Source organism: Lepisosteus platostomus, chromosome 25 (genome assembly GCF_059453375.1).
Source record: "Lepisosteus platostomus isolate fLepPlt1 chromosome 25, fLepPlt1.hap1, whole genome shotgun sequence".
Lineage (NCBI taxonomy): Eukaryota > Metazoa > Chordata > Actinopteri > Semionotiformes > Lepisosteidae > Lepisosteus > Lepisosteus platostomus.
The window spans coordinates 11,161,667-11,179,307 of record NC_142635.1 but is presented as its reverse complement, the minus strand read 5'-3'; the positions used below and the strand labels follow the sequence as shown (position 1 = coordinate 11,179,307).

Genomic DNA, 17,641 nt, shown 5'->3' with positions numbered 1-17,641 from the left:
TGCAGTGCAATACGCGGAGATATTTATGTATGGTTATGCTTGTATTTGTATATGTATATGCTGTGAATACAATAATACATGCACCATTTCATCTTGCAGCATGCTCCAACACCTGAGAGTCTAATATTACAATGCACAAACACATAAAAAGCCTTCCTTTAATTACAGATACCTACATTGAAAGATGTGATCCAGAAACATTTATATCCTTTCAATTTGTTGCCCTTAAACTAGGTCAGAGCCAAGGCTATGACAGCACACTGTAGCAGTGGATAAACAACAGCACATGATCTTGTTTTTCTGAAAATCCTGGCACCAAATGCTACCAACCAGTCCCATGCCCTAACAAAACTCTCTCTTCTCTTTATGTCAATACCTTGACTGCAATATTATACAATTCACCTTTGACATTTTTTCCCAGCCAAATATGATTATATTATAGGATGATTGCTGTAATTACAGTCTGCTTATAATGTAAGAACATCTTTCTCATGTGGGATAATTTGCTTCTCAAACTTGGACAGACCTGATGGCTTCAAACTGGCTGCTCGGGATTATTAATACAGCACAATCGAATGTTGATGTCTGCCAAAGGAGAATTACATTGGCTTCTAGTCATATTTCATGGCGATAAAAATGTATGGTGACTATGTTCACTCAGTAAATTTAATTATTTAAAATTGCCTAGGCTCAGTGACCCAATCCCATAAAATTTTCCATGATAAAACAGAAAAATAATTAATGAAAAGGTAAAAGAGTGATTGCAAACCTTGCACTACAATTCCCCCAAATTATAATTTCAAAGGCCACAGCTAAACTGCTAATTTCCACTACTCCTATTGTCGCAGATTGAGCTAGCTGTCTCAACAATGGGCATTTAAGTTTCTGAATTGCACAGTTAAAAAGTAGGGCAGGACATACAGGCAATGCACTATATACTTTTGGGCATCCATTAGTGGACTAAAGAACAGCTTAATGGGTTTGTGAAAAGCATTTGTTCAGTCTAGATTCCTTCAGATTTGCATTAGACCTTCATTTGCAACCATTATTCTTAAAATTCAATGCTTTGGCTGGCATATCTGACCCACCAAAGTGCAAAATCATAAACATATCTGGAGTGTATCTGTCAAAACACCTGAGAGTCAAACTGTGTCCTTTGTACAGATACAGTAAGTCTGGACATCACAAGAAGACTATTACAAAATAACCTAATCATCAATTATCTAAGGGGGGAGATAAAATAATATCCAAGGTGAGTGTAATCCTTGTATTTTTGTGGCTGCAAATTATAAGCGTTGCACTTCCCAGACTCCTTCTTGAGGAATTTCTGGAAGTCTTCAGTTACCGTAAAATATTTATGCTACTGAAGGCAAGATTTGATATCTGCAGAAGAACAGGAAGCAACCAGTACTTTCCACCCTCCTGTACCCTTTCGCTGAACACCCTGCCAAAGGGAAACTGAGAACTGGATGTTTACAACTCCAGGAGACAAGGTCGAAAATTCTGGGCATTATAAACACCACCTCCATGTCGACAGGCATTAACTATTTATGTTGTGTGTGCCACACAGAGTTGCAGCTCCATTTGATGACAGTTCCTGTCCCGAGTATCCTGTTTCTTATTCTGTGAAATTCACCGTACAGGGAAAGACACTGCATCTCTCTGAACGTTTTTTTTTAATAATGAATAGGTTAAAAAAAAAATCTCATGACCGAACTGTGAAAGGTACATAAAACATCATCACACTTTTCAATGCTGTGGTTTTCTAAAAAAAATGTTTAGTAAAAATGCTCCAACGGCATTCCTGCCGTAGAAGGAAGAAAAATACATGCACACTTACTAATATGTTTTAGGAACATATAATTTAACCCAAATCGAAGGAAGTTGAAGTGATCAATTAAGGGGTCTTCAACAGAGTGACCAGTCAAATATAGTGCGTTCTATGCACACTTGCTCAAAAGGAGCTGAAGCTGAAAGCTAACTGAAAGGGTTTCAGAACTGTGAGTGTATTCTGAAGAACCGCCTTGCTCAGTCTTGCCCAGATCGTCCTGACTGACAAGACAGTGGGCTGTCCTCGCCTGGTATCCGAGACGTGTTTGAATGTGTACTTGCTGCCACTCCCCAGGTGATCTTGATCAGGTTTTTTAACCCGTTATTCTGGACCCACTCCTTTGCTGGACGTGTACAGTTTATCTGGATCCTTGATGTAAGGATGAGAGTCATGCCATCCTTTCAGCCACCAACCACCGACTCTGAGATACAGAAATATGTGCTGTATGTGATATATATATATACAGTATAAGACCATCTACAAATCCAGTTTTGCTTGGAAAGTTCAGTATTTGGGCGGCCACAGTGAAGAAAATCTAGCATATTTACCAACCATGCGTTAGGGCGTATTTTAAAACATAAGCTTGACAGCCACGGGGGCAGCTGGTATCCGCTGCTTAAGCCCCTGGAAGGAAGACAAGAACCTCGTTGCTTTGGACTTCTAAATTTAGCCAGCGTTTCGACTGCCGCACGTTGATGTTCATTAGCATTCTAAGAGCGCGTCTCAGATTGTTCTAGGCCTTGTAAATTCATCTATTACCTGTGTTTCATTGCCTTTGTAAAGGACTGACAACAAAACTACTGTCTTAGTTCAGGTGGGGAGCTGCATCAGCAGGTGTCGGCTGCAAAGGAACAAGTAATACAGTAGGTTTATTCCATGCTGAAAAGAGAAGAGAGAAAACGCAACGTTTCGGCCGCGGAGCCTTCTGTCGGGTCTTCTTTCTTCTCTTTTCAGCACGGAATAAACCTATTACTTTTTCCTTTGAAAACTACCGTCTTTTGCTTTTGCTTATTATCTGTGTATACTTATTATCTGTGTATAACTAGTGCATAGCTAGTTAGAAAATAGTCAAAAGTAGGAAATCTGGGTCCTACAATAACCTGCAATTTGGCAACACATGGCATATCTTTTACAATGTTATGGACAGGCTGTAACATGGCAAATTTCCTAATGTATTAAAAGCTATAACGGTGACGTACCCCGACGAGTGTGATGGGATGCCTTGCAACTTTATCCAACGTAATCTGAGAACTCCCCCTCACCTCCCTTCTAAATTAAGAAGGGGTTTCTTGCGTACATGGCTTTTAAAATGAGGTGAAGTTTGCACTCCCGGTAACGCCACTCTTACACCACAAATGCTGGTAAACAACCAGGCCTCTCCAGGTCAGGTCTTGTTATAGCCATTACCCTCCTCAGCTTCTACTCAAATATGTCAAAGCATCTGAATGGCTCATCTGCACTTTCCCTCCCCACTCACTCCATTTCCAATCACGTGCCGGTCAGAAGATTATTTGTTATTTTTGCGCAGAATTGCTTCTTTGCTTTTGTTCTGCCACGCCTTTGTGCTATTCCAGCCAAAAAAGCTTCTGAAAGCACCTTTCAACCGCGGTGTTGGCAACAACCTGCGAGGGTGATTTATTTTACTGCGCTGGAGGACTCCTGAATGTGATGTGCAATGCTAAACTTACTCATCTTGTGCCTTTTCTCACAGGCATTTTAGAGGCGTCTGTTGGCACTCTTATTTTATTTTTTATTTTTTTACAAGAATAAGAGCAAAAAACGGCCTACAAACTGCATGCAAAACAGTAGGGATGAGGACAAAGGGACTTAAAAGTCTTCTTTTCTTGGACCAGGTCTCAACATAGAGTGGTCAAGAACTGCCACAGAACATCATACTTCAAGCAAAGGTTTTACAACTGAAACCCAGAACATGGCTGGCTTTGTACTCCAGAGTAGGTGCAGATAATATACACTTTCATGGCGTGAAACTACATAGTGCACGAGCAGGTGTAGAAAGAGGCACAAACTCCTGCAGAGGTTCAGTATACCCTCGCACATATCTGTATCAATGTATTTCTTAATTATCCTTTTGTAATGGTGATACAAACTCTGATCTTCAAGGCATATGAGGAAAGAAAGTGTGGTTTTGCAGGTCCTAGTCCACATTAGTGGTGCCAAGACTATCTTACCTGTGTGCGTCTGTCTGTGTGCTTCGAGGGCGTCCTCTGTTGAAAACTGTGCTCCACACTGATCGCAAACAAAGACTTTAGCCCCCGCTAGAAAAAGAATACAGAAAAAGAAATTGGCTTGGAACCCTTTTCACACTCGTCCTAACTCGCACAATGGAAATATTGTGCAAAATGAAAAGAAACATATCTAAATCAATTAAAGTTAATGCATATAACAAAAAAGCTTAACCAGAAAATGCAATTCTGCATTACAATGAGCTTGAAATATGGCACATTCTGATTTTTTCATAGTGTTTGCAGAAGATCCTTAAATCAAGTTGGTCGATAACGAACTACAGCAGCTGTTTCAAGGTAATCATCCACAGAAATGAGCTCACATTATTCTCACAATTGATTTTTTCCCCCAGTATTTATTAAGTTTTCATATGTTTTCCAAAGCAACACCCTCACTGACCTGTAATTAAACAAAAAAAAAAAAACATTTTGTGGGAAGGTCAGAAGTAATTTTTTTTATACACATTTGCTAAAATTGTATCTAAAAGAAATAAACAAAACTGGTGATTTTTCATGGAAAATTTTTGATATGAAAGAAAATAAAGAAAAAGACTAATCTTAAGTTAAGCATGTGAATGTAAAGTAACAAATGTTAATGATACATATAAACCATAATTATTTAAGGACAGGAGGAAACCACTATAAAATACTGAATATTACTCAAATTGAAATAGTACTGTTCATGTACATACAAACATTTAATTACCATCCAAGTGAAATACACTTTCAGACTAAAACAAAAAAGATAAAAAACATTCATATAAAAAGTGTGTTAAGGCATACCTAGAAGCTATTGTCAGTACAGTACTACAGGAAACAGGAACAGACAATGGCTCAAGTGTGATGACTACAACTCCACACATACAAAGTCACTTTACTACCTCAATATCAAACAGGTGTGGTATTTGTAGGTGTTCTTTGAAAACCAATCTTGACGTGTTCTCAGTATTGTTTCTAAAGACTCCAATAGCTTAGCAAGCAAAACAGGAAGTTGTCTATCTGATAAAAGCCATAGATCAAGCAGAACGGAACCGATGTCGCAATGACTGTCAGATTGAAAAAGAATATGCAAAACTAAAATGACATGCAAGTTTACCATGAATGTCCTAGTCTTAACTGCTTTTACTTAAAACAAAAGCACAGGAAAAAGCCAATCTAAAAAAATATGCACCTTTTTCCAGAAGAAGAATGTTAATAAAGACCATGAAAGCATCACTGGAATTTTCACTATTCAAATTTTTATATCAATTCATTCATGCTCATTTTTTTCCTGTTTCTCTATGGTCCCAAAGCCAGTACTGGTCGTAATGGGAAAAGCACACCCCTGGTATTAATTTAATCCCTTCTTCATGATCAAACTTGGTTTTAATTTGTTCAAATAAACCACCAATTCCCAATTAATGCTGTAGCAAAGATTCAAACAATAGGCACAGAAAATTGTGTGCAGCTTCTTATTTGATATGACAGGCAAAAAATGTTTTCCTCACAGAGTTATGGACGTGTTTGTTAAAATATTTAATAGATCATATCTGGAGATGGCTGCAATCAAAATGTGAGTTTTAAATGCTATCAAATGTTCTGCAACTTAACCAAGTTCTTTCAACTATCATTTTATGTTGGTTATTAAAAAGTTTCAACAAAACTCTCTAAATTGAACACAAGGTGTATCATAACGTCCCCCCTCCCTGGGTATCAAAATGCAACTTTTTAGTTTTAAAATAATTAACAGTTTTAGTTTTGCTAAACATTTCTCTCCTTAAAGACCATACTCAAGTAATAGTTGAGATTCTATCTAATCACTATGAAGTGGTGTAAAAGGATTTAATTATTGCAACTTGAAATAAATATGCTTTATATTACCTCTTTAAAACAAGAATCTGTCTTGTATAATAGATACTGTGGTACCTTTTTAGATAAAACACAGGAGGTCAGGAGAAACTTCAAAACCAGTCAATAAAACATTAGTAAAGATGTACTAAATCAAGTCTAGGCAATTTGTCACTCCTGTGTTTCAAAGGACATTCTTTCTTTACCACTTGTGTCTACTTCTGAATAATTTTTAGTCAAGAAGAAGACCATCAATTATTCACAAGTTCAAAGTCAGAATCTCACTCAAAACTTCGAACCAAAACACAAGAGTCAACTTGCTCATTTAGTAAGCAATTTACCCTTTTTCAAGGACCATGGTGAGCCAGAGTGTAGCCTCAGAGGCACAGAGTGAAGGGCAGGAGGGCACACACAAATATGTGTTTACTCATAGATGTATACAGAGGGCAATTCAGAGATTTTCAGCTAGCATGGACAGCAGGTCATTGGACTGTGGGATGAAACAGGCGTACTGGGAGAAAAACCCCTGAGCATGGGAAGAAACTCCACAAACACAAACAAGGGACCTTAGACCTGTAAAACGACACTGCTACCCACTGCGCTACGGTGCCACTGGGGCACCTTCGACATACTCATGTCTTACCTCACATGAACAGACCCCTTTCCAGGTATTCCTTCACACCCCAAATCCAAAACTAAAACAGCCTGAGCTGGAGCAGATTGGAGCAATAAACTCAGATCATAAAAGGCCAAGAGGATTTTTGTTTTTACCACACAAACGGCATCTTGTTCCTTATTCAATATCTGTAGGAGTGACAACCATCTCCCCAGCAGGGAAGTTTTTCTGATGCAGCTAGAGTAATGAATTAAAAGTGATACAACCATATCAGTTTGACGAAAGAGAAAATACAGGAAAAGCAAAAAGCACTGCTTTCCTTTGAGATGAACATGCTGGCAAGAGGAACCTTACACAACCATCACTTCAAACAAGCGAAGAGAGCTGCCACGTGCCATTCAGAAAGGTTCCGTTTTCACTTCCTTTTTGCGTAACCAAGGGGTGATTTTTCAAGAACTTACAGTTTCTAACTACAGCGAGCGTTCAAATTGACAACTTACAGTAACGGTGTTTAATTTAGAACCACTAAACTTGCATTTGTGGAATCCCAAAGGAAACCACAATGGTGGGTAACATTCTAATTATTGTATATGACCACACAAATGGTCCACCATCGTTGTTCCAGGGAAAAGGGAATCACATATAACCTGATACCCAGGGGTTCCTGCTAGTTTAGCTGACAAAAAGCTTCAAAACGTTGCAGTGCACCAAATGGAGCGATTTTATTTTAAGAACAACATGACATCAAGTTACGCACAAAGTGTGCACAAATTTGTATTAGTGGCTTCAACTGTCTTCTTTGCAAAGATGCCTTGAGGAAGGAAATAAAAATGTATCCTTACTCTTTGTGGGGCTACACAGAAGAATGAGTTATATAAGAAAGTACGCGTAGTACCAAAAACAGAAAAATCCATAAAAACAGTGCCGTCAGAACAATGAGTACAGACATCACACTTTTTTTTCTCTTTTAGCAATAACGAGCTGTGCTGTACAGTTTTATTTACAGTACCCTCTTATCAGTCAGAGAACAGTACGCAGACTGCCAATTTCAAAGGCCAGCCCAGTACTGTGTGTTCTCTCTCAAGTAGATGTGTACCACAGGCAGCAAATTTTTTTTATCAACCAAAACAAAAAAAACCTGGAAAGCTGCCAGCATTCCTTTAACAAACACATTCACACAGAGAAATACAGTGATTGAATATGTAAATAGATAACAAGGTTATTTTTACTATGAAAGCCAGCCAGGAAATATCAACGAACAAATTTACATTGATATTACAAACTATGTAATATGGCAAGCTAAGGTAAAATAAATATATACATTTACCCTTATGAGACTCTCCAAGAGGTAAGGAAGGAGAGAGGGGATTGTTTAAGGACAGAAAAACCATCCATAATAAGTTAGCAAAAAGAGCATTTTATAGGCATTTTTTTTTGGTTTTGTTTTCTCAAGGAAAATTCTTGAAATGAACACGTTGAAAACTCAATTGTTCTTCGGTCTGTTCCCCCCACTGTGCTTAATCCATTTGCCTGCAATCCACTTTCTCTATCCACCACAACAGAAGGAATAGTTTCCCCACACAATGCCTCCGATTCATTAGTTCTGCCCTGGGTAGACTCGGAAAAATGGAGCAGGGGGCAGTTTGGTCTCCTTGCTCATTCAGGCTTTGGAGTCTGCACCACTGCCAAAGCTGCAAGATGGAGTTGACAGCAATAGCTGTTTGGCAACAAGGACATCTGCCTTCTAAATCCTTAACTTACCATTACACAATTTAGCATCCTTACAAAAAAAAAAGGCACGCACACACTCATAACATGCAATGAGCTACCTCTGGTCGGTTCAGCTTTATTTGTATAATGGTTTGAATACACTGGGGAAACAGGAGCTCGAGCAGCTCCTCTGAGAAAGTTCTGGGATGCTCTGGTTCAAATACGGCAGGAAATTAGGACTGAGCTTTAGCCGAAAACTGTGCGTTAAACCTCTCACACAACCCCTTTGCTTTAAGAGATATAAATGATATTACAAATAGGTAGCTGCATCAGCATGTGTATGCTGCAAAGAACAAGTAAAGGTTTATTCCGTGCTGAAAAGAGAAGAAAATAAACACAACGTTTCAGCTGTGGAGCCTTCTTCGGGTGTCTCCACAACCGAAACATTGTGTTTATTTTCTTCTCTTTTTAAGCATGAAATAAATCTTTACTTGTTCCTTTAAATTATATTACTAATGATATTTCAAATTCTTTCAACTTCAAACTCCCTATCGTCTCAAACACCAGCTGGTTTAGCGTGTGATGAAAAATAGTAAGAAAAACATTTGGCTGGCCACTGCATTAGTTCAGAAATGCAGGCAATCAAGAAGCCTAAGAAATATTTGACTTTACCCGGAGTAAGCATATTGGTTGTTGTACACATGTTGTTGAACTCAATATAAACATTCATACAGAATAAATCTTTTATTTTTTTGTGTGAGGAAACAGCCCTTTCTGGTATAACAAAGGGCAGTTTATTTGCCAGACCTGGATATTTGGAGGTCACGAAGGATGAACTGAGCCAAAGGGGGACTTCCTGATAGATCTGACTCCATAAAACATTCAAAAAGTGGCATCAGCCCCAGTTACTTCACAGCCAACTGTGACGGACAGGGGAATCACAGTTACAAGTGGTAAAGTGGGCCACAGACTGTACTTGAATATCAACATCTCTTCCAACACCCGCACTGGATCAATTACTGATGGGGTTGTCATATAGTGACCAAAATAGCTTCTTCTAACAACCTGAGGACTCCTAAACCTAGCATTGTTCCCTTCCACAACATGCCACAGAAATGACAACCGACAGTTCTTTACTGTGCTGTAAACGGCTTTATGGCTGACAAGGGAGGGTGAGAGAGTTGCTTTCCTTTTTGATGCTGCAGTTCTTAAGGGGTTATGCACTAGAGAAAGACGGCTGTTTAATTTTATGCTGTCCACCCCCTAAGGTGTTTGTTGACTGTCTGGAGCCAAGGGCCAATAATGAGCAACTTGCAGCACTGTACTGTATGATGGCCCTTTAAGGGACTTGTGCTAGTTCAAAATTTGGCAGGATATTTATAGCACCCGTAGTATAGCAATCGGCGTGTGTGTTTTAGAAAAGCTCCACAGGGCTTGAAATATGAGCTCCCGCGAACTGTATACCGAGAGGCGATCAAAAAGCTTGTCTTATAAAGCCAATATAAACGCAGAATCCTCGTTTTCAGCAAGAGACCACTACACAAATTATACTGAGGCCTGCACGTATACTTTCTTCTCCACAAGTCAATAACCTGTAAAGATTTAGTATTTAGGGCCCATTATTCCCCGTTTCAAAATCACACATTGTCAAAGACACTTCCTGGTTTACTAAGCATCAGCTCTATAAGCCACGGGAAGGGAAATGAGTTAAAAGACTGACCTCTAAGACAAACAAACAAAAATCGAGAGGATCCTTTCCAACAAAATAACATCTTAAAAAAATGAGCTCACAAGCATTATTATTGTGCCCACTGCAATGTTTCTTTCATGGTACAATATCCTGTCAGGTTCTCACATCTGTTGGCGATTCTCAATTAGTCTTACTAACTTTTCCACAAAAAAAAGCCTATACAAGCAGAGGCGGAAGAGATGTTGAAGGATCAGCTATCTAGATGTGCGCGACAAGGCAATTTTTGAAGTACTAGTTTCTGAAGTTAGAGCATCATCATATTTCTCTGCCATCTCTCCTCACTGGAGATATCAATTTAGAAACTGAAATATTGAGTTACTTGGAGAAATAAATAATAGGATAAGAGGAAATTCAGACGTCAAATAATACAGTTAAGATGAACTAAGGTGCTGTGATTTATTATTGTTACTAATGCAGTTGGTAAAAGGCAACACAAATAAATTGAAATACTGGAGCTGCATCCAATCAGATATCAACGCTTACACAAGCCTTTCTCTTCAACTGTGAGTGACAAAGTCTGCCAGAAAATGGAAGGCAAAAACGCATGGAATCTGCCAGATGACACAAACTCCATCCGCCTTGTTTTTTTCCATTATGTCATGTGTTGTTCAGAGAAAGGTTAGCCTTTCTCTTTCTTTGCTCCAGCACTTTAAAACACAAAACAGAAGGAGAGAGAGGCGAGGTGAGGGGGGGGACAGAAAGTTACTTCCATAAACTTCCTTTCCTTACAAAAGTGGACAGTGCAATGGCTCATTAACTTCACCACTAACACATTTAACAATGACCTGACACATTCCAGTCTAGCCTGTACTCCTGGTCTCTCCTTCGCCTCTCCTCTGTTACTCTCCCGAGATAAGATGCTGCTTTAATTTTTTCGGGCATCCCAGGAAAATCCCATTGACACAATTCACACTTTTTCTTAAAGCCCAGGGCTTGGCAGGAGTTGTCCATTAAGCTTTAATTACGCTCTCCATTAGGATCCTGTGAATATCCAAGACTAACATTCTGAGCAATAAAAAGGCGCTCACTACTCTGCGAAATAAACATTCTGAAGCACTTTACTTGTTCACCAGGGTAATGCCACAATGCCCACTGATTCTCTCACTCCTCACATCCCTATGGCATTGCTAGTATAACAGCTATCCTGCATGCACTGGTTATTTCCAAATAGCATTAGGACTTGCTTTCATCTTTTTTTATCCTCACATTAAAACGCCACTAGCCAGTCTTTGCATAGCACTTCCTGTATCGTACATAAAATATACAGCAAGGAGATGTAGAAAATCTGAGGGGCATCTGGAAAAGGGGGGTCTTCCATAACGGCTTTTGAGCTCGATAATCTGTGAGAGGACATTACGTCCTAAAACTCAACGAGTCTGCGTCTTGTGGAACAAAATGCCTTGGTTTAAAAACTAAAAATCATTTGTTCACTGCTCTAAAAAACATGAATACTTCACTGCTTACTAAATTATTATTATTATTATTATTAATTATGCAACATTGGGAGTACAAACACATACAGTATATGGATAGAGTAACATATACACAATACAGCTTTCCTGCTTTCCCAGATGACAGACAGTACAGAAGAGTACCTCATTCTAACCCAGGAAACCCCATATTGGACTAAAAATGGCTGACATTGATATTTTTGGCATGAAAACAGACAATTCAAATTCAACTTTCAGTTTGTTTTAAAAAACGGGCTCCTTTGCAAGTTTTACTCAAATGCCAACAACGGCATTAAATTAATATATTTTTCTTCCCATAATTCACAGGAAATATCCTTGAGGTTTCCTGAGTATATACAGTACAGTATGTATTACATAGTTGGCAGATCTGACGAAACGTTTTTGTCAGATGATTATAATACTAGAATATAGCCTATTTTTGACATGTAGTAGAGACTCCTGGTTAAGGATTTTCATTTAAATTCCTGTATATTTGCACAGTAGGTGGTTCCCATTAAATTGCTATAAAAATGATTCGTAAAACACACTTCCAAAAAAAGATGTGGCAAATACAGTAACTTCTGGTGAATGCTGATCTTCCTGTTACAATTGGTCTACAGTAAAGGTGCAGTACATTGATTTTCTATGGGTGTGATAACCATCTTGCAAGTCCACTCAATTTTCTTACACTATCTCCTCAATTATATTGTTTATTGCACAAACAACTTATATTCACAAGGAAGAAAAGAGAAAAAAAACATTCAGGCAATTTGGTATTTTAATGAGAAATAAGGTTCCAAATGTCACTTTTATTATCATTTCCATCTGAAGTTCAATGTATCACTCACCTTTCTGAAAATGAAAAACTTGAGATGTAGCTAGTTTTAAGCGCTCTTTTTGGAATTGTGTTCGAGTTTCTGTTTGCACTGCATAATCGTATGTGTTTTTACTTCACCTCCTTCTCTTCATATTGTTCCCACATGAACTGCTGAGATTGGTAGTGCAATTGTAGTGAGGCCTTATCCCAAGAAAATGCATGGAAATGGGGGCAGGACTCTACCAGGACTGTGCAATCTGGCTATATTGTTCTTCTTGTGAATTCCCGAAGTATGTCTTGACACCTTTACATTTGATAAAGGTCCTCCACTAGCACCTTCTGTGTACTTCAAAATTCATCGAAAATTGCAAAACAAAAACTTCAGATATTGTTCAGAAATCAATGGATATCCTTTATGGGGGGGAGGGATATTTTACAGTGGTTTATACTGTAGCTGTTTTTCAACAGAGAGCCACACACTTCTAGAAGTGCACGTTTATACAAGGAAAGAAAGATTTGGGGTCCTCGGAGTTTGCTTTCAACTTGCCTACAAAATCCCAGCTAGGACCTTTCAAAAAGACCAAAAAAGCACAATCTGAAGGCCGGTGGCAAATGTTACTTGATTACTTCATCAGTCTGCTTTTCTCTTAAACCTCAGTTTGACACTACAAGTTGGATGCATTTAAAAGAACAATACCAAACTCTTGCTAAAAATAATACCTTCGGGCTTCTATTTGCAATCGCTTTCGAGAAAAGCAACAGAAACGGCAGTCAGGAGAGAGTGGAGGTTTCCGGGTGAGATCTCTTTTCAGCAGCCCACTGACGGGCTGAGGGAAAGCTGCACGGCCCCTGTGTAAATGTGGCTTCCTGGCCGCCAAAAAAGAGTGGGCTTGTCAAAGAAACAAATCCATACTGGCCCGGGGCTCCTCTCCAATCTATTTTCTGCTCAGCTGGTTTTAAATGAAGTTATTATGACTCATTAAAACGCCCGCAAGCCTGTGGAAGTCGGCCAATTACAATTTAAATTTAGCCTCTTTCACCCCCCCCCCTTCTCTCCACGCTTTTTATTGCTGCCCCCTCTTCCTTTCCCCTTCCACCACCGCAAAACACCACAGAGCCAAAACACCACAGAGCCGTCTGACGCAAACTCAAAGCTGCTTTTCATTTCAGACCTCCCCCCCCACCGTGTAAACAAACACGCACCAACAAACAAAGCAAAACTCTTCGGGTATGTGGGTCTTCGTCTGGAATTTCATTTCAAAATGAGGGTTAATTAACAGTAATTACCTCATTTAAAAAAAAACCCATAAGAACAGAATTTTATCTTATTTTACACTGTGTGGTTTGGTGACCAAGTCTGATTTCAAACGACAACCCAACGCCCATACAAAGCCTCTTGAAAAAAGCCCTCAGTTTTATGACGCATTTTCCTTTTAAACATCCATATATTCATTAACTTACCAAGTCTACATCCGGGACTGGGCCTTTTGGCTAATCCACGGCGACAGAGTGATTCAGGATATATTCAACCCCCACTGTGTTTCTAAATATTATCTCAGAGGTAGGCCTTTTCAATCATCAGCAGAAAACTTTACCTCTTCTGTAAAAGTTTCTCACTGGGGTGTGGGGTGGGGTTGAGCTGTTATCTTTGGTTTTGTTTTGGGAAGGAAAGAAACGAATGAATGATACTGTACATTTTAACAATGCAGGACTAGCCCAAACATTTAACATCGGCTTTATAATACCGAAACCAATCTGCTATTTGTCTTCTGCTTTCCAGACCACTTCAGCAGAAGGAAACGCACAATAAAAGGATCCCTGAAGAAAGATACAGCTCTTCCAAATCAAAACAATTCTGACATGCATTTCCATGCTGACAACCTCCTCAATCTTGCCAACATTTACATTGAACTTGACAACAGATGGAGAGAGGGACAAGAAAGCATTTCTTGCAGGGTAACAAAAACCTGGAGGCAGGAAAAGGGGGCAACTTACTGTACATGCAACTTAACAGGTGATCGGATTCACCCGAAAAACAAGCGATTTTTACCAGTCTCACCATATACCCAAAAGGAGACATGTACCCGTTTTTTTACAGTGGCATTTCGTCAAGTTGATAAATACCATGCTTGTTTGTTCCCTTCAGCACCTTGAAAAATTCACAAACAGATGTGCCACATGTGATGATGCTTATAAATTGTGGACTGCTTTAAATTCATTTTTGAAAAGCAGTTATGAGATTTGATTGGGATATTTTAATATTCCGGGACAAAGAACTCAGGCTTTATTGCAATGATCTGGGATATTAAATTGTATTTATATACTTCCAGTCCAGCTATTTTAAACAGTCTAGGCTTATGTGATTATCCAAACATCAATTTCAAATAGGAATAATTATAAATATAAGAATTCTTATTAAAAGGATGATAAAGACTGAATCATTAATAAACTATTCTATGTTTTCTATTACGGAGTCTCAAATATGGTCCTTGTACTGTGTTTGATACTCCAGTATCTTTATTATGAAATTAAAGCATACACTAAATGATATAGAGCAGTAACTCTTCAGGCTCACAGTAGTCAGTGCTACTTTACAGTCATGCATCAATGGGCTCGGGTTGGAGTCTTTTCAGCAGGTTTTCTGACAAAATAGTCTAAAATATCTTGATTGTTTATGCAGTCTGTAAGGACCAGGCAACGCATTTCAACATTTTGACAACTGTTAAATAGATATAAATATCTATCTAGATATAACTATCTGTGTATAAACATTTAAACTGACATTAAAAATAAAAAAGGAAACTGTATCATGAATTTCTTTGCGTCAATAAGGTCTTAATTTCAGCAGAAGTTCCGAGACACAAATACATCTAAGAATTTGTGATGTGGCATGTTTACTTAAAGTACCATATGAAAGATGTGGTTTGAAGTATGAGAATATTTGCATATTTTCAGTAGGTTCACAATCTGTTTTTGTTTTTACACCTTACCTTGCCTTTTGGTCAGGGGATCAGACTAAGGAAAACAATTAGACATATTCGAAAGAAATGAGCTCAATCTATTGAGCATGTTTTTTTTTTCTAAATTATGATTCTATTCAGCAGGGTAAACACACAAGCTAATAACAGGCTTTAAAATTTGTTTCCCAAATATGTATGGCATGATCCCTGCCTTCACTATGATATAATCAATTGTCATTCTAATCCCTATCAAATTCTAAATACCTATGAGACAAATATTGTAACTATCTTGGAGTCCTGCTGTGAGCTCTGAAATACCTTTAACTCATAAGTGCCAAACAATGCATTATGGATACACAGTACATTTCTCCAGGTCCTTATATAACCTCTTAAATGTTTACCATTGCTGGAAAGGAAAGCTGCATTTTTTTCTAACAAAAGAAATCTGGACTCCTCTTTAGGTGTGCTTTCTGTGCTATTTCATTATTTTGCATGAAAGTTATGTTTTGATGTATCGCTTTTATTTCCAGCAGAACAAATTAATCCGCACCCTTCCAGCAACGCTCCCTTTTGACAGGATCTGCTCAGAGGAGAAAAATGATGAAGTAAATCCAAAATTCAATCGCCTGTGTTCTGTTTTAGAAAGCACACAGTGTACTGTACAGCCCATAAAACTCCAAAACAGCCTCCAGACGCTGCTGCAATCACCCTCCATCAAAACACTTTGTCTCGCATACAAAAATAAGATCCAGCGTTGAGCTGAATACCAAATCAGCCCATTAGAGCACAGGGCACTTGCTACTTAGCAACGAAAGGGATTTAAAGCCGCAATACCCAACGACAAAGAAATAAGATCAAGATCTTTTACAGGGTATTATGGCTGGCTTTAGCTTTTTGTTTTAATTGAAAACAGTAGCAAGATGATGTTAAAAAAAATGAAACAATTAGGTTGGTGTCCCAAAATAACCCCTCTTCCAGACTGTGCTCAATGCGTTATTTCTGAAGTGAAAGCAGGAATCATAAATCATTAAAAATCAATCCGCTGGAACCTGACTTAGGTGTCCTCCATTTCATGATTTAGGGCTATAACGAAACGTATTTTAAACAGGACAAGATTTTATTTATTTGTGCATTGACGTGAAATTTAAAAGCTTAAAGTGTTGATAAATACATAATGTGTAAGTAAACAACAATTACACACTGCATTTTGTAGATTCCATATATACAAATATTGAACTAAGTACTAGCAATTTTATGAGAAACAAGGTTGTTCCGTATATTTATGCAGAGCAATTAATATTGAATGGGTGTTTTTTCTAAAATTTTTGAACACTCGTTCATTCAAGCATGTTGTAATTAGAAAAATGTAGTGAATTAACTTCATTTAAGGAACAAGACTCTCATGCTTACATCTTAAGACATCTATAGAGACCCAGGTCATAAAACTGTAATTTAGTTCCACTGTGACAGGGAGAGGTGTTCAAAAAGGCTCCAAATGTGAATGGAGGGGAGTAAACGGCTTTAAAATACTGCCAGCTATGCCTTTATCAGCAAAGAGAAACCATAATTGAGGGTGGCTGTTAGTTTATAGGGTCTGAAGAAAAGGAAGCCTTAGGTTAATACACAAGGTCACCATTGCAGGATCTGAGCTTTGTGGAAAAAAAAAACACAAGGAAAGGAGTTGTTTTGCCTTGCTTTTCTTATTCCTTATATTTCTTATCTGATATGTTTGGCTAATAATGTTTCAGACGAAAGAAGATCAGAAGCTTTATAAATAAATCTGCACTGAAAAAAGTAACCTACTGTAAATACATGGTGAAAAGCATGCACATTTCTAAATTGCTGTGAGTTGCCTACAGCCATCCACTGTATATCCTACTGTATGTGAAAATGGTTCAAAACAGCACCTTTGCAATAATCCTCGAAAGTTCTCTGTACATTCAGATCACATCATTTCCTTTGCAAAGGAAATGCTGTCCTGCCTTTCTTATTCCTTATCTGATATGTTTGGCTAATAATATTCCACACGAAAGGAGATCAGGCACTTTATGAGATTATTCTGCACTAAAAAAAAGCCATCTAAATACAAGATTGTTGAAAGCATGGGCATTTTTAAGAAAATTGAACTTAATGTATGTTGCATGCAGCTGTCAACCTCATATCTCATGTGAAATGTTTCAAAATGCCATTTTTGCAATAATCCGCCAAAATGATCTGAAACTGCTGACGGTACATGCAGATCATACCAACACAACGTAAAATCAAGATTTCAAATTCTTTGCAAGGAAATGCTGCAGTGGCTGCGATGGCACGAAATCTTCATTAACAATCGTGACTTTCAACTCGTGATGGCGGCCCGGCTGAAAAATCACAAAGGCAATGAGTACGTTCTGTCAACACATTTTTTTTCCACACAGATAATTGAATGTAAAAAAT

The 17,641-nt window shown here is 38.3% G+C and overlaps 1 protein-coding gene across 5 annotated transcripts in view; it reads right to left on the bottom strand.

Annotated features, from left to right (window-relative positions):
- The window catches only part of zbtb16a (zinc finger and BTB domain containing 16a), a 127,839-nt gene that overhangs the window by 47,403 nt on the left and 62,795 nt on the right, over positions 1-17,641 (bottom strand). For 4 of the 5 annotated variants that reach the window (XM_088619739.1, XM_088619740.1, XM_088619741.1 and 1 more), the window contains exon 4: positions 4,021-4,107. The exons of the other annotated variant lie outside the window; for it this stretch is intronic. In XM_088619739.1, the coding sequence (XP_088475865.1) occupies positions 4,021-4,107 (87 nt within the window). The remainder of the gene's footprint in view (positions 1-4,020; positions 4,108-17,641) is intronic. 5 annotated transcript variants of the gene reach the window in all.